This window comes from Eubalaena glacialis, chromosome 10, assembly GCF_028564815.1.
Source record: "Eubalaena glacialis isolate mEubGla1 chromosome 10, mEubGla1.1.hap2.+ XY, whole genome shotgun sequence".
Classification (NCBI taxonomy): domain Eukaryota; kingdom Metazoa; phylum Chordata; class Mammalia; order Artiodactyla; family Balaenidae; genus Eubalaena; species Eubalaena glacialis.
The window spans coordinates 80478010-80496309 of NC_083725.1; the positions used below are offsets into that span (position 1 = coordinate 80478010).

At 44.8% G+C, this 18300-nt stretch overlaps 1 protein-coding gene across 1 annotated transcript in view; it reads left to right on the forward strand.

The window, feature by feature from the left end:
* INSC (INSC spindle orientation adaptor protein) overlaps nucleotides 1-18300 on the forward strand; it is a 125860-nt gene that overhangs the window by 22546 nt on the left and 85014 nt on the right. The window contains exon 2 of the mRNA XM_061203076.1: nucleotides 14233-14333. Within this exon, the coding sequence (XP_061059059.1) occupies nucleotides 14233-14333 (101 nt within the window). The remainder of the gene's footprint in view (nucleotides 1-14232; nucleotides 14334-18300) is intronic.

Consider the following 18300-nt stretch of genomic DNA (forward strand, 5'->3'; position numbering starts at 1 on the left):
ATTTATTTATTTTTATTTATTTATTTTTGGCTGCATTGGGCCTTCGTTGCTGCGCATGGGCTTTCTCTAGTTGTGGTTGAGCGGGGGCTACTCTTTGTTGCTGTGCATGGGCTTCTCATCGCGGTGGCTTCTCTTGTTGCGGAGCATGAGCTCTAGGCGCGTGGGCTTCAGTAGTTGTGGCATGTGGGCTCAGTAGTTGTGGCATGTGGGCTCAGTAGTTGTGGCTTGCGGGCTCTAGAGTGCAGGCTCAGTAGTTGTGGTGCACGGGCTTAGTTGCTCCACAGCACGTGGGATCTTCCCGGACCAGGGGTTGAACCCGTGTCCCCTGCATTGGCAGGCGGATTCTTAACCACTGCGCCACCAGGGAAGCCCCTATACTATATGATTTTTATATGCATGTTTTCATAAGCATTCATGTTTATTTTCTAATTTCTGTTATAATTTCTCCTTTGACCTATGACTTGTGTGTTTAAAATATCCAAACATATGGAGGTCTTCGTATTGGGGCAGAGATTACAATCTGTAGGATACCAGTCATTTGAAAATTGCTGAAACTTGCTTTAAGATCCAGTCACTAGTCATTAAAAAAAAATCATGACTCATGAATCCTTGAAAAGAATGTGTATTCCTGATAAGTTGAATGCAGTGTTCTATTCATAAACATTAACTCTAACTTAATTGTGACATTCAAATCTTCTGTATCTTTACTGATTTTTTTTGGCTTGAGCTGTCAATCAATGACAGAACTGTGTTGGAATTTCCATCTGTGATTCTGAACTTGTTCATTTCTCCTTGAAATTTTATCAGTTTTTATTTTGTATATCTGTATTATTGTTATTATGTACGTCATTATTATATCTTCTTGATGGGCTGAACTTTTTATTTTTATGTAGTGCATCTCTTTACCTCTATAATGCTTATTATCTTAAGCTTTGTTTTGTATCATATGAATACATTAACACCAGAATTCTTTAGGTAAATATTTCTATGGTATATCATTTGTTGTCTTTAACTTCAAGCTGTTTTGGATGTTTTTGTTTTAGGGATATTCCTTGTAGCCAGCACATAGCACACTTTCTCTCTTTCCTTCTCTCTCTCTCTCTCTCTCTCTTCCTCCCTCTCTTTTTTCTCTTTCTCTCTCTCTGTCTGTAATTCATGCTTTATAATCTTTGCTTACAAGTGGCTAGTTTCGTTTCGCTCTCCTTACTGTCATTACTATTATTCACTGATACACCCCCACCCCCACCCCACACTTCTTTCCTCTTTTGGATTTTTTTTATTACTTGTTTTTTTCCCCATCTACATATTTGAAGGGTAATATCTATCTCTACCTCTATGTGTATTCTTTTGGTTGGTTACCCTAAATATTATAGCATTAATAATAACCTAATAAGGCTAAAGTTAATTTACATTTCTATTTTCCTCCTCCCAAATAAAAGAAAATTAGAACACTTTAACTTACTTTAGTCATCCCCTTCTGAATTTACATATACATATTTGAGATTTCTCTTTCTTTCCTTGTCCCACAAATGAGGTATTATTATTGTTTCTTACAGTCAAGGTTTGTTTGTATTTACTCACATAGTAAATGTAAGTTTGCTCATCATTCTTTCTTATATTTCAAACTTTCCTTCTGACATTACATTCTTTCTGCCTGAAATAATTCCTTTAGAATTTCCTTTGGTGTGGGATTTTTACTTGTTTGAAAATGTACTTATTTCCTTCTTATTCTTGAAAGAGAGTTTCTTTGGGGATAGAATTTTAGGATAATTATTTTCTGTAATCAGATATTTTCCCACTCTCTCCTGACTTTCATCATTGTTATTTAATGGTCACCTGTAAATCTAATTTCTCTCTTTCTCTGTCTGTCTCTCTGTCTCTGTCTCTCTTTTTACCTTTGGATGCTTTCAAAACTTCTCTGTCTTTTGTGCTCTTTAGTCTTATGAGTTATCTAGGGTATGTATATCTTTTGCATTTTTCCTGCTTGGGATTCATTGGGATTTCTGGATTTGAAAGTTGTTTTGTCTTTCAAAAATTTTGAGAAATGTTTCAGCCACTATTTTTTGGATATCACTTTTCCCCCTATTCTCTCTCTTATCTCCCTTTAGAAATCTGAGTAAATACTTGTGAGGCTATTTTACTTTCTATTCCTTAGCTTTAGTTCTCTCGTATTTTTTGTCTCTTTCTCTCTCTGGGCTGCATTTTAGATTATTTCATTTGTTTTGTCTTTTAATACACCAATCCAATCTTTAGCTGTGATTAATCTGTCCAGTGAGTTTTTCATTTTAATTATTATATTTTACATTTATATAAGTTCTATCTGGTTCTTTCTGAAATCTGCTTGATCATATTTTATAGCCGCTGTTCCTTGAAAATGTTTCCAAGACTGTCTTTTATTTCTTGAAGCTAAATTCTCTAATCGAGGTTTTTCCCTTCATAGATAATGTGAATTCAGGCTACAAACCTTTTTGAAGATCATATTGTGGTCATTAATTCTCAGGAGAGACTTTACTTCCCTTTAACCCAGCATCAAAGTTGGGAAAGACAACTTTTCTTGCACCTTCTGAATAGGAGATTTATTTCTCATTCACCTTTGCATTGGGTTTCTGACCTTCTAGACCACTGTTTTATTGTTTCCCTAGCCCCTAGGCTTTGTCCCTTGTCTGCCCTACCCCATACATACATGGAACAGAAGCTTAGGGAATACAGCATTCAGCAGATATTCTCAGGGCAAAAGCTACCTTCAACTCTTGCTTGTTATTCTTGGTTCCTGCTTTTGCTTTCCTTTTGGTTTCTCCAGATTTCCTACATTTTTGCCAGCTAAGTGATACATTTTAAAAACATTAAAACATCTTTATCAATCCTTTAAAATTTTAAAAACGTTAAAACATCTTTATCAATCCTTTAAAATTCTTCTTATGAAGAAGTATTTTAAGATATATGTTGTACCATATTGCTGTATATAAAATTCCTGTGTGAACTTTCTCTATAAGAAGAGAAATCAATTATCAAGTAAAAATCAGATGCTAAAACATAGTGGCATAGTATGGATTTCCTTAAAGAGAGGGTACAGTCATTACCCTCACTCAACTTACTAGCTATGTACAGTAGCAAATTATTGAATCTCTTGATCTTCATTTCCATGTCTTCAAAATGGGGATAATAGTAGTACTAATGATTTTGAAATTTTTGGGGGAAATAAATTAACTTATAAAAAGAACCTAGAAGTGTACTTGACATACAGTTAAGTGCCCAATACCATATTTCATATTTCATTAAATTTAAGATGCCACAGATTGTAAGATGCCCTGTGACTTCATAAAAAAGAAAACATGCTTTCAATTAAACTATGACACAATGCAAAGATGCCATTGACTGAAATTACATCCCAATTTCATATGTTAAAATATGAAAAAAATGCATCTTAGAACCATCTGACAATACTAAATTTTGGCTATTATTAGGAATGGATACATATGAGCAAAGACTACAGTGATTGAGAAATGGAACCTTAGTCTCAATTGATAGGACTTTAAATGTTTGTAGATATTTATTCCATTCTACCATTACCTCATCAACTTCTGGACTCTGGCTGTATTGTGCATGAATTAGAGTCCGTGTCCAGAAGGCTAATTGTCAGTAGACAAACACAATATTCTACCATCTTCTCCAAGACTGAGGAGGAAGGGGAAAAACGTATTTATTGAGAGACCTCTGTGCCTAGCACACTTATGAGTGACTTAAATATCATATTTACTTTAATTTTCACAATTAGGTTAATTAAGATTAGTTGGTGCAACAAACGACCCCCCAGATATTAGTGACTTAGCACATTACGTTTATTTCTTGCTTACTACACGGACTGATATGGGTTGGGTGACTCTGCTTCAAACGGTGATTCAGGACTCATCTTCTTCCATCTTCTGGCTTTGCCATATTGGCCTTTCCAGATGCTCTGGCATCACTCAGGAGACAGAAAGGGGAAGAGAGAGGACCAGGAAGAAAGCATACCTTTCATTACAATATAATTTAAAAAAATTTAAGACATCAGAGTTTGATTTATTCCTAGGTAACTTGTTGGAGGAAGAAATTACTATAGGTTAGGGTGGTTGGAGGCCTCCCAGATGAAGTAGGATTAAAGCTGAGTCCTGAAACATTGATATTACTTAGAGATAGAAAAAGAGAGTTGAGGAGATTTCAGTCTGGATGTGCCTGAGTGGCATGACCAATGCGTAGAATTACGGAAGAGTAAGATGTTTTTGGAGAACCATGAAACACTCTCTTGGGGAATGACTAACATTTATTGAGCTCCTACTCTGTGCTAGACACTGTGTAAAGTACTGTTCAGGTGCTACTGTGATATATGGCTTCCTAAACATAATTGAGCCTCAATAAGACAGCATTCTGCGAATGGGCTGTTTTTCATGTTTGACCCACTCCGCGCCCCAATTAATTAACTCAGATAATCATATTTGGAACGTGTGGTCCAAGTACCTGACACTGCACCCTCACATAGAGGATTCTTTATCTGAGGATGTTATGATAATGACAGTAGGATTTGTTGAGAGTGATTGTGTTGTGCTCTCACTCTGGGTTATTCTATTTACAGTCAATGGCCCTAGAATGGGTTCCAGTTCCCTGTCTTTTGTTCCTTTTCATTAGTGAGCTGCTGAGAACCCTTTGCCATTGCGGCTGAGCCAAAGTTCTGGTTCAGTCTGGACTCTCCTTCAAATGCCCCACACTACTTGGGTCACATAGGGTATGAACTGGGATGTTAATTGTTTCTTCATGGCCAATGTTACTGATTATAGAAAATGTCTTAGTGTCGTTGTTTGTGCTTATTCAAAGCATGGTCTCTATGTATGAGGTCTTTATCAAATCTCCTCCATGTGAGGCTTTTCTTCTTCTCAATATATGTAATATATCCTGCTTTTTAATCCTCTTTAGTGTGAAGCAGCTCTCTGGGCCCGAGGTCTGGGTAGGAAATGGATCTTTCCTTAGGCACAAAGATAAATATCATGAGACTTCCTGTGTGACACCTTTAACTTGTCTCCCTGGGTCAAAGTAGTTATGGGTATTGTTATTTCACTTGCTCTTATAAGCATCATGCAGGGTACATGATCTTATGTGATTCTTACAACAACCCTGAAAATAGATTCAATTCCCATTTTCCAGATGAAGAGGCTGAAGGTCAGAGCCCTTGTAAGAGACAAAACTGGGATTGGGATTCCAATCCCGAGCTTTTGGATTTCCATAACCTCATCATGCTACTTTCCAGATGTTATTGAGTAACCTCCAGATTGGAGGATTTGAGAAGGAAATTAAATCAGAGAAGGTCGGACTATCGTGGTTGTTGATGTAGCACTGTGGTCTGCTTATGGCTTTAGAAGTAAGAGAAAATGACATTTGTGAAACTGCAAAAGAGTGTACCGTTTCCTCTCTTCTGTCCTCTTTCCCAAGGGTATATAGACGCCCCTCAAGCTGGGTCCTCATCATGACTCAGAGAGGGAAATAGCTTGCCCAGCGTGACCTCTGAGCGTGATTTATGAAACAGGATGTATCCAAATTTTCACCACTTTGGAGCTACTCAATTTTCTCTAATGGCCTTTATCTGAGAGTTATGTCTATTCGTGGCAGCCACGACCAGTAAGTCATTAGCTTAAAGTATACTGATTGTTAATTTTAGCATCCTGGGCCCTGGGCCCAGTGAGAGAGGACTCTTGCTTTTGCGAATTGAAGCTAAAGAACATTCGAGCAGTTGGCTGACATTTACATCAGGAAAAGTTAGAAAGTAAGAAGGGATAGTTAAAAAGTTAATGAGTAAGAAGCAGTTGACTAGCTGGACATAGTTCAGGAGGTGGCAGAATGGCCTCCGTTTGGCTGCCTCTCTACGGGTACTGTTTTCACCAGAAGAGAAATGGAACCAATCTTTATATCAAACACCCCTGGGTGCCAGGTACTTCATACATGTGATCTTACTGATCTGCACAGCAGTGCCATGAGGAAGGAACCATCACTTCCATTTCATCCTTATGATATAGGAACCCCGCTTTACAGATAAGGAAACCTACTACCCAAGGTCACACAGCTAATAACTGATGGAGCTGGGATTTGAACCTGGGCAGTCTGCATTCTTAACCAACAGAGCTCTGGATGGTGGTGGCCCAAAGGCCTAGCCAAGCGTCCCTCAGGGACTGCATACCACCTAAGGTCTTGGAGGTCTGGGGCACCATTTTCTCACTTATGACCCTTAGAAAATCACCAGCTCAGGGCCAGCTCACAGATGCCAGTAAATGCAGTTTCCTTGTGTGGCTCAGGGTTTGGTGCTCCTCTCATGGGCATGTGGGGTGTCAGAGCCCTGGCGCTGGGAAGGGCCCACCCTGAGTCACAGGATGGGGGCATCCATGGCTTTCCTGCATCCAGGAGCCTGGACCTCCCTACAGGATTGTTTCTCACGCTCCTTCAGGGGAGGCTGCTGAGGGTTGGCTTTGGCAAGTTGGAACCATTAGGGGGATGGGTGGTCATGTTAATCAGGGACTGGGACACATGGGCCTCAGCCAGGAAAGCTTGATGGGGCTCTTTTTCCTCCAACCTTTGGGGACTCATGGGCACCTCTGAGTCAACCTGCCTGTCCCATTCCAAGGCTGAGCTGAATCAGACTAGGAATCCCTGGAACTTCCCTGTCCACTGTCCATTCCCCTGTGCTTGGTAATCATAGCAAAGGAGAGAGAGCAGGTGTAATTATCCCTGTTTTACAGATGGGGAACTGTGGTGCCATTGATTTCCTAGGGTAAATCGCGCTGAACCTGGATGGGTCTCTTCGGACTCTTAACAGGCAAAGCCTTCTTTGGATTTCCCATGGGAGGAGTTTATGGGAGTGAGGAGACCTGGGTGCAGGCCCCAGGTGTAGCTCAGCTTACTGTGTGACCTCAAGCAGATTTCTTCCCCTCTCTGAATGTCTCTCTATCTGTTCATGCTGACCTCTCTGTGCTTCAGTTTCCTCATCTGAAAACTGGGGACAATAATAGTAACTTACTTCATAGAGTAATTTTGAGTATTAACTGTAAAGCATTTAGAACAGTGCCTGACACACAGCACCTAATAAGTGTTTCTCCCTCTACTCCTCCTCATTTTTGTATTATTATTATCATTATTATTATTATTACAAGGGGGTAATCGCTAATGCTTCCTATTAGTTCTAATACTCTAAGATTATGATGTGAGCTCCTCCAAGAAGGCTGCCTGGATTTTGGCTGGCAGCTATGGTCTTACCCCTGTCAAGTTCATGGACATATTTGTGCATATGGGATTCCTGTTACTTTCCAGGTAGGGGCTAGAAAGTAGATGTATCCAGTTAATCAGGTGGAGGCTTGGGATCTTGTCTGTGCTTTACTGAAACTATTCTGGCCCCAGAATTGAGGAGCAGGGCTGAGGTCTGGGTGGGCCCCCTCTACCTGATGCACAGTCTTTCTGGGCTGCCCATCCAGGCTTTTCAGGGCCTGAGGGGACAAGGCTGGCTCTGTGCGCCCTGAGGTCTGTTCTGCCTGCTTGCTGGGCTCCTTCGTCTGACAGCTGTGAGGGGCCCTCGGGGCCTCCTCCAGGGAGCCAGCGCTCTCTATATTTCATGAGGCTCGGTCCATTCAGCAGGGCTGGGTGGCAGCTTGCTTGGTTTCTTGCATCTCCCCTGGGAATAAGCGTTTTTAAAGTATCTGATCGCTGTAGGAGGCTGGCCACCGCAGCTATCAGTACTGAAGTATCTCTGATGACTATTGCCACCCATGGTAGACAGGTCACACAGAGGCCCGGAGAGGGAGTGAGGAGGGAGGCCCATTGTCGTTACTTCACAAAGCTCATTGCATCCCTCCTTTCCACCCCCAGGTCGGTCCCCACCTCTCCAGCCCTAGGGCTTTGGGGGTCCCCTGGGAGATTGTATTTGTAAATGAACTCCGGCTGCTGGTCTCATTCCCTGAGGCCCATCCACTCCACTGTTCACCATGGGAGCTGAAATTCCACTCTGATTATTTCACTCTCCTGCTCAAACACCTTCAGTGGCTCCCATCATCCACAGGATAGAATCTAAAGAATCAGTTCCTTTCGTATGTAGGACTATAGCGGCACCTTCCCTCCAGCCCCTGGGCGAGTCCCTAATACCTGCTCCATTTTCTGGTCTCCTCGCTATGGCTCTCACTGCTCTCCTGACACTGAATGTCTTTGTCCCATCTTCACCTGGCAAAATCCCACCCTGCATTTAAGACTCACCTCCTCTAAGAAGTCTGGCCTATTCCCCAGCTGAAAGTGACCACTACTTTTTCTGTATTTCCATGCCACTGGGATAGCTTTCTTTGAACTCTACCACCAGCCCAGAGGGCTCCAGCCTTCTAGAAACACTTGCAGTTCCCTATCCTTACCACGCTCAGGATTCTGTGCCTTTCACACGCCCTTCCCTCTGCCCGCACATACTTCCTTCCCACCCCTTCTCCTTCCCTTATTCCCACATTCTTCTCTCAGCTTTGGGAGCATGTCCTGAGAAACCTTCCATGACCCCTCCCACCACCTTCCATTCTCACCTACTACTGCTTGGAGGCCCTCTGGACCTCCCTTAGCATCCCCTTGGTTACCTGTTGTTGTAGTTTTCGTGCAGCTTTGGGACTGTCTGTTGGTACACCTGTCTGTCTGGAGAACCTGATGAGCATGGAGCTGGGGGGAGGGAGGGAGGCTGCCCAGGGGTACCACCAGACAGGGAGGACTGCAAAAACTCAGGAGGGGCAGGTGGCTTTGTCTCATGGATGTTAGGAATCAGAGCCCTTTCCACGCAGTGTGTATGGTTGCAAAAGGCCCTCCGACCGTTGTCTCACTGAATTCTCTCAACAGCGTGGTGGAAATAGGTACCTTTGTCTCCGGTTTACCAGTGCGGAAGCTAAACTTCCTTCAATAAGATCTCACCTAGTCAATCAACAAGTGTTAATTGATCTGATTGTTATGTACCAGGCACTGTGTCAGGAAGGGGGTGGGGTGGTGGGAGTGGGGAGGAGATACAGCCATGAGCAGGTCAGACCTAGTGCCCACCCCTGGGATGATCCTCAAGGGAGAAAGATATTAAGCACTAATTTCACAGTGAATTGTTTAATTATATTTGTGATAAATTCTATGGAGGAGAAATAATGAGGGGGTAGGGTATTGTATGATGAGGGACTTGACTGAATCCCTGGGTCAGTGCCTCTCCTACCCTCCCCCCCAACCCCCTTCCCCAGCTCCCATTCCTCTCTCTATTGCGGCTGCTGGAGCTTAACTGCTTTCCACAATATTTGCTGTTCTGCTCCTGTTGACAGCCCTAATGGATTCTGCAGATTAAACAATCCCAGCCCTGCCTTGAGCTGTACTCAGATTGGCCCATTAGACAACGGCAGAAGCTGCCCCTGCTCCTGGTTCTAATTGAATGATTTACTGTAAATAGCCTTCATTTCCTCCAGAGCCCAAGCTGGCTCCTTAGCCAAACGGAGGTGAGCAAGGGCTGCCTCTAATGGGATGCAGGAGCAGAAATGAGCAGTTGTCCCAGCAGGCATTGAATTAAATCAGAGACACTTAAGGCTTCAAGTCCTTCTTGTAAACGAGCCACTCCTGGTGGGGAGACTCAGCCAAGAGCCCTGCAGAACCCAGGCTGCCAAATCCGGGGTAGGATTTCCAATGAATTAGGAAGGCCCTTGGGCTGGGGGTGGAGGTGATGGAGTTTCCTCTTTCCTGCTCACTCCTGCAGGTGTCCTTTTCACCTCTCTCATGGACAAGGTAACATCTCTGCCTGAGACATATTTCTCAGCTCTTCCTTCCATGAGGAAGTATACTCCCACTTTGAGGCTAGCACGTGCCAAGTGCATGATATATTACATTGAATTATATTATATTATATTAATCTATAAGGAAGTTTTATGAGTGATCTCATTTAATGCTCATGAGGCTCCTAGGAGGCAGGTATAATCAGAGAAACCACATTCATGAGGGCTGATGCTTTTCCTAGGGTCATGTACTTATCAGGCACAGAATCAGGATTTGAATCCAGATCTACCAGACTCCAAAATTCGAGTTCATTCTGCAATACCAGTGAGGACAGATGGCATGGGGCAGAGGGGTTACCTTGAATTCATTCTTGGTTTCCTGACATGCTGAGCAGCTTTGGAGGGGTTCTACTCTCTCTGCTCTATAGGATGAGTCTGGCTTAGGGCAGTGGGAGGGGGCAGCCACCCAGCATGCTTGAAACAGGTCTCTCTACAAAGCTGGTGACACTTTATTTATTTATTTATTTTTAACATCTTTACTGGAGTATAATTGCTTTACAATGGTGTGTTAGTTTCTGCTTTATAATAAAGTAAATCAGCTCTACATATACATATATCCCCATATCTCCTCCCTCTTGCATCTCCCTCCCACCCTCCCCATCCCACCTCTCTAGGTGGTCACAAAGCACCGAGCTAATCTCCCTGTGCTATGTGGCTGCTTCCCACTAGCTATCTATTGTCCATTGTGTAGTGTATATATGTCCATGCCGCTCTCTCACTTCGAAAGCTGGTGACACTTTAGGCTTTAGCTGGGACTGTGGCTTCCCATCCCCTGATCCCTTTAGGACCCATAACTCTGTCCTTACGACTCACCAAAGGAACCAACCAATGAGCAACAGGAGAGATGCCCCCACTGTCTGTGCCCCTCTTCCTCCCACCATCTGGGTGCAGTGTTTGGATGCTTCATTTTCTGAGCACTGTTCTGTCCTCTGGCTGTGTCACTGAGGTCCGACACTTAATGAAGCTGGAAGACTCATGGTTTCGGAGGTGGGAGCGGTGGGAGGCGCTGGTGAGAGGGAAGAGGGCTCAGCTGTGTGTGAAGGGTAGGGGCTGTGTGTTGCCCCCATGGACTGGAGTCAGGCTTCCTGTTAGCAAATGCTGGACCTGTGTCACTTTTGTTGCTCTTATCATCTTCACCTGCTCCAGCACCTCATCTCCCCTCTGATCATAAAACCTGGATACCAGTCCTCTGTCACCTACTAGCTGTGTGATCTAGGGCAGTGCACGTAGTTCCACTGAATTTCAGAGGTCTCATCTGCAACAAGGGGATGATGATAATATTAAATGAGTTAATACTATATGAAGCATTTAGAACAGTGCCTGGCACATAGTACACACTCAAAAAATATTAGCAATTATTATTATTATTATTCTTTGCACTTTTATAACACCAGCCAGATTAACTCTTGATAGGCCCTATCTCACCTTCCAGATTTTCTCTCTTACCTGTTCCCCATGCCCAGTGAATAGGAGCTGTGGCTCCTCTGAGAGCTAATCTGATTCACAATCCCAGCTTCAGCCATGTAGGTGCACAGTCCCACACTGAGCAAGATGGGGTTTCAGACATCCAGGATTTTGTCCCATTGAGGGAAAGAGGCATAAATAATACAGTCTGTGCCTAGGGCAGTGATACACGTGCAGCCCAGATGTCCCCAAGAGGGCTCTCCAGCCTCTGGGAACACGTGCAATCACATGAACCAAGGTTTTGTTAGCAGGCAGCCTCCAACTGGCCTAACTGCTGGGAAGCTGTGGATGAAATGGAGGAATGAGGACATCTCAGCCGGATGTTTTAACAAAATCAAGACATATTAGGTTTATTGCATCCCCCTCAGCTGAGAGCCCAGCGGTTGCTAATGAAAAGGAAGAAATTGTTTGAGCATGATTTGTTCCATCTGGGTTCTAGCTGGCTTCTCCCTGATGGGCTCACAGGCCAGTGATTAGGAATCTGTTCTAGAATTTCGTGGTCACCAAGATGTGTTTCTGGAATCTACCTCTTGGAAAATCAGGGTATTCTCCTGCATTCAGGGCCCCTTTCTCGGGGTCCCTCAGATACGACTTGATCAGATCCAGGAGGTCCTCCAATATTCTAGGGTGTGCTCACAGAATCCTAACTTGTTCACACTTTAAAGGGCCTTGGAACTTCCTGTGTCCTTAAACTTTCCTTACTGTCACTTGCCTTAAGCTTATTCCCTCTTCAACCTTTTTGCTCTGCCCCCTTTCTTCTCCATGATGAAGATGGAGCTAAAATAAGATCTGCTTGCTCACTGAGCTCTGATCACGTCAAAGCATTCACTCTGAGATGGTGGTATTTCCCTTTTTGGTTCTTTCATCAAACACATTGAAAACGGAACAAATACTTCATCTTGTTGTTTCTAGCATTTTTCTTTTGTGCCATTCTTTTCAGGCTGCTGACTCACTGGGTTCCAAAAATATACCTTCTCAATAATGAAAGTAATGAAAGTAATAAAAATCGTGATACTCCTGATGATAAAGAGGCCTTGTGGGGCACTGTTATTGTGCTAGGTGCTTTATATGCTGTATCTAATTTTCTGCATCTCCCCTGGCAAAGCTGACCACGGGGCTGGACACACCACAGATTCTCAGGACATAATAATAACTATTTATTTAGCTCTCAATCTGGCCTGACACTTCTGCATTCCTGATCTTATGTCATTGTTATAATAGCCCTGTAAAACAGATACTATTATTCTCAGTTGCAGATGAAGAATTAGGACTCAACATAAATGTATTAAAAATTCATTCCACTCATTATTTCTATAGACATATCGAGTGTTTGCTAAGCGCCCAGCCCTTGGAACCAAGTGGTCCCTGCCCTCCAGGGTCTCACAGTCTGGAGGGGTCTGCAGAGCAGGGAACAGGCAGTGACAGTGAGTCTCTGGAATGATCTAAAGCCCTGGTTTATTCTGGGCTTCTTCCTCCCTATACTTTTCAGATTCACTTTTTTTGTCTTTTATTCCAAGCATCACAAGGGGTACTTTATGTCCAGCCACATCACTATTAATTAAAGTCCTCCTCCGTTCTTTTCTCATAAGGGTCACTTTTAATCATAGTGTAAGAGTTTAATTTTTCTGGGCTTGAATTGCTGCCCTCCTCAGCTGTAACCTCCCACAAGTTCATACTTGTGTTTTCTCTGAATGTCTTGAAATCTGCTGTCCTCAAGCTCAGGATATGACAAGTGACAGAGAACCATCTCTTGACTATTGCTTTACCCAGGCAAAGGTGACAGAATCTCCATTTTCCTCAAGGAGGGCTTCTTCATTGGCTTGGAGAAAGAGGTGGCAGAGAGGGAAGAATGGGGATGGGATGGCGAGGCAGGAGACAAACAGGTGGGCAGCTGATTTTATGGAGGAAGAAGAACACTGTTGTCTTGGTCTAACCTGTGAGGCACAGGCAAGCCAAGTGGGTGCTCAGTGCTGGGATTGGAGGCCCCGGAACCTGGATCGCCTTTATCAGTTAGGCTGCTTTTGGGTATACTAAACCAAAATCCTCACTTAGACAAGAACTTTATTATTTTACATACTAGGAAGCCCAGAGGTGGGCCAGACTCAGCACTGGTTGATTCAGTGGCTCAGTGATCAAGAATGCAGGTTTTTTTCCTCTGTGTGCCTGCTTTCTTCTCCAGCTGGGTCCCCTCTTGATTGCAAGATGGTCTCTAGCAGCAATGGAGCAACGTGGTTCCTTGTTCAGGTCCAATGGGAGGGATACTATCTCATCTTGTGGCTGGCTTGCAGTTAAGGACAAAGTTAACTTTTCCTAGAAGCAATTCTGTCATGGCTCATTGGCTTTAATTGAGTCACATGCCTATTCCTAAACCAATTCCTGGCAGTTTGGGTGAAATTACATCATATAAAGTGGAATGGATTTGGGGAAGCAACCACCATGCCCATTACAGGGTCACATTTCCCAGGCATAAGCAAAGTGAAGAACCTAGTACTATGGCAGTATATATTGATAGTTAGGGAATTGGCATAGAGAGTTGCCAGATTTAGCTAATAACACAGGATGCCCAGTAAAATGTGAATTTCAGGTAAATTCTAAACTTTTTATGTATAAGTATGTCCTATGCAATATTTGCTAGTCTATGTGTCCCCATGTTTGGTGCAAAGCAAAATGGGTTAGGTACGTGTTGGGCCATGAGACATAAGAAAAGATTCTAGGGGTTCATAGTGGGCTAGGGGCTTAGAATCAAGATCAGATCTGAGTCCTGCATTGCTTGTGTGAGGATAGTGGAGTATAAACTGGTTCAAACAGCAGAGGAGGGCCAGGGGGCCTTCCCTCCACGCCTGAGATGACTCCCTGTGGCCAGGATTTGGGAGAGAAAATGATTGCGCCTCCTCACTCTGGGGGCCCTCGTTGACCCCATCCTGCCTTCTCTTTCCAGGGCCCCGACCGCTGTGGGCAGGCTTTGCTGCAGATTGGCATCAACATGATGGCGCTGCCTGGAGGCCGCCACCTGGACTCCATCCCCCTGCCGGGTCAGCGGTAAGTCCCACTGCTGTGTCTCAGGGCCAGGCCTGCCCCATCTGGACTCTGGCTGAGGCCCAGCCCCAGGATCCTGAGGTTTGCAGGTGGCCCCTTCTCTCTGTGCACTGTGCTGGGGAGGAGGCTTAGGACAAGGTATCGGGAATGCCACAGTCACTCAGCAAATACAAATGGAACTGGGCCCTGGGGCACAGAGGAGTCAGCCACATCCTGCCCTAAGGAACTAGTTTAAGATCCAGGCAGACAATGAAGCAAAGAGTCAAGTGAAGTGTGCTGCTAAGATCGGGGACCCCAGAGGCAGCTCTGGATCCTGCCAGGGCCAGGAGGCTGGAGCCACTGGGGGAAGTGGCCTCTCTGAGCCTCTTGGAAGAGGTCAGCCTACCATTAGGTGGCTTTCTCTCAGAGCACCAGGGAGAGGAGTGGGCACAGAGCTGATCCTTGGCAAACACTTGTTGCCCTGAGGTGGGCAGTGTGGGGAGGGGGAGGGAGGAATACACTGAACAGCAGGTGAGGCCCGGATGATGAGCTGAGAAGGAAAGACCTGAGGCTCTAGAGCTGCCTTCACACAGGTGAAAGGGATGGGGAAGCAGGTTTAGATCTGACATGACTGGTCCTGGAGGCCTGAGACAGAAGCTAAGGTGGAGGCACCAGGGCAGCAAATCTATGATGACCAACTGTCCCGGTTTGCCTGGGACTGTCCTGATTTTGGCACAGAGATTCCTGTGTGCCTGGAAACTCCTCGGTCCTGGGCAAACTGAGATGGTTGGTCACTCTAATGCAGGTTTGATCTATGGAGGAACTTTGCAGTTTGAGTGCTCAAGGCTCAAACTTAGCCCTTCATTTCTTGCTCAGACATTTCGATAGGGATGTTTCGAGGCAGCAGAATCCAAGTAGCCCTTGCAAGGCCGTTAAATCGTTGTTTTGTTCTGTAGTGTTTTGCTTTAAATATATTATGGTACCACTACCATCTTATCTCTACTAACCCCTCACCTGAATTGCAGGGGGTTTCAACTTATTTACGTCATGCGTTTCTATATTGTTTGTTTGATTTTTGAGTATTATTTTATAATCAGAAAAGAGTGGAACCGTTCTAGATGAAGAGGAATCTTAGTCTTTCCATCACCTGTCCTGCCCAGGTAGTAGGTTGGAAACTGTGTATCCAGATGGGCAGCAGCAGCTGTGGCAATAGGGCTTTGGGACACCTCCACAGAACTCATGGGTGTTGGGATGGTCAGACCAGAGGCTGTGCTGGGGGTGGGGAAGCTGTCATCACAGGGCTGTTTAGGACAGTGGTTAGGAGTTGGGACCCACTCCTCCACCCAAACTTGATTCTTGGTTCTGCTACTTATTAGCTGTGACCTCGGGCTTCAGTTTATTGATCTATGAAATGGAGATATTTATACTTACATCATCAGGATGTGATGAGACTTTATAAAGATGTATAAAGATATATAAATCACCCGCCTGCAACATAGAAACTGCTCAATCAACGTTAACTTCTTCTTTAAATAAAGAGTAAGTCCCTGAACTAGAGAATATGGAGCCAAGGTAGATTACATCCTGATACTCTTTCGGCCCCTGGGAACCACTGATCTCTCTCTTCCAAGCTCCTCAGAATTTTTAAAGGTAAAAGAAAGTTAAATTACATAAAAATGATTTAGGAATCAGATCATTATCCTTTTGGAGTCAGGACAGGTTTTCTAACTGATATTGTACAGTAAATACCTTGGGAGGAAAACACCAGACTAATATGATTCCACGAACACTGCAACCTGCAAATAAAATGTTTGTTTAGAATGTCTTCAACCTTACGATTCTGTTAGAGCAGGGCAGGCTGCAGAGAGAAGGTGGTATTTCCTTTAATATAGTCATAGCCTGGCATTGCCAGGGCAGACCTCCCCAGGACATTGGGGGAATAGAATCCTATTAATCCTCTACCACCCTATTAATCGTCTGTGTTCTAGAGGCATGTGCATGAGCCACATTCACAGCGGAGGCCCATGTGTATTTACAGGATGTCAGAGGGGTTCATTTGTCCAATCTGATGCCACATTATGGGCAGACAATAGCAGCCACCTCTTCTTTCCTCTTGTTCCAAGCTGTAGAGGCCTCTCTAGTGGGGAATAGCACTGTGGTTATTGTCTCCAGATAAATAATTAATGCTGGATAATTGACTTCTTTCCGTTGTGTTCCACTGAGACTGAATTTCACTCTGGAGTGCCATTGTTCACCTCAATGTACAAAATAAATAAATATGGTCAAGTTGTGTGGGATCATCTCACAGCTTGGGTGAATCATGTGGGTTAGGCCTTTGGTATTTGAGATCCTTACAGGTAAATAGCATCAAATAGGGCTTTTCTAGGTGCAGGCTCCTGGAAGAGAACAGAGGGCAGGGAGCAACCGAGTCTGAGGCCAGGGGTTGGGATCCTGAGCTGAATCGGTGTGGGCGATAGAAGGGTGTGTGATAGGTCTCTCAACACTGACTGTGTCTGAAACTCCTGGGAGGTTTTCGTATTTAAAAATAATAAAACAGACAAGCCAAAGAACAAAACCCTACTCTTGGAAACTTTAATGTGGGAACTCTAAGTGGTTGAAAGCATACAGGCCTTGGAATCAGACTTGGGCTCAAATCCCAGCTCCACTTCCTATCAGCTGTGTGACTTTGGCTGCCGCCTAACCTGTCTGAGCACCAGCTTTATTGTCTGTAACAGGGTGTCAGTCGTAAGTGCTTTAAAAGGTCGTGTAAGTGCTGGGGTCCAGGAAGGAAGGTCTCTCTAGGCCTCAGGATGCCAACCCACACGTCACCAGGCCATGCCTGTAACACTAATACACCCCTCCTCCCTCCCTCCCTCCCTCAGCAGTGGAAACCCTCGCAAGCTCAGGTTCAGATACTTCCCTGGAGGTTCACGGACTTATTGGTGGGATTGAAGGGGACAGGGGATCAGCACTCCGGGTAGGAGGAGACTGTGGCTGCTGTGTCTCTAGCTGATCTTTGCTTTCTTCTTGCGTCTCTGGGCTCCCATCTTTGTGTCTGGTACATTGATTCCCTCCATTGGCTCTGGGCTGGGTGGTAGTGGTGCTGGGACCCAGCCATGGTGGTCTGGGTGTTGCCACCTGTCTGCCTGCTCTCAGGGTTGTGCTTTCCACCATAGCAGCGTAGCCCTCATCTTCTGCAGGGATTCTGATGGCCCAGTCCTTTGATTTGACTCTCTCTATGGAGAGATTCCTGCAGGGTGGGCTGGAGGCCAGTCTGAGGGAGGCACGCAGGGCCACATCCAGACATGTCCTCCCTCTCCCTCCCTCCCTCCCTCCCTCCCTTCCTCCCTTCCTTCCTTCCTTCCTTCTCTCCTTTCTTCCACTACTTCTCTTACCCACAGATCAAGCTGGGACACTGACATTTTCTCTCTGGTTTCCTGCCAGTGAGGGTGGGAATACTGATGAAAGGACTGGGCTTCACTAACCCCCATAACAAAGTTGGCTCACTCTCATCCAGCATTTGCTAAAAGCTGGATGCTTTTACACATAGCAACTCAGTCCTCACGATAGCCCTTGTGTATTATTATCTCTATTTTGCTAATGAGGGAGCCATAGTTTAGGTCCTCTGGGAAGCAGCCATTGAGGTGGAGTTGAAATTTCAAGATGGTTATTAGGGAGTGCCTTTGGGATCAACACCTGTGGAAGGGAGAGGAAGGAAGCAGGCCTGGGCAGGGGGAGCTGGGGAGCTGTGATGCCTGCTTGATGACAACTCAGCTGACCTCACAGGGACCTTTGGGATCAGAGTTGTTCATTGGCCAGAACCTTCATATCCCACCTTGATCTGTCATTGGAGTGTGTGGGCAGGCATGACCTCAGGTGAGGTGGCTCTGAGGCAGTATCTGGGGGGCCTGCCAGCTGGGGACAGCAAGTCCTTCCTTGAGGGGGAATCTGAGGGGCACATACAACATCCATCCCATGAGGAAATGAGGCT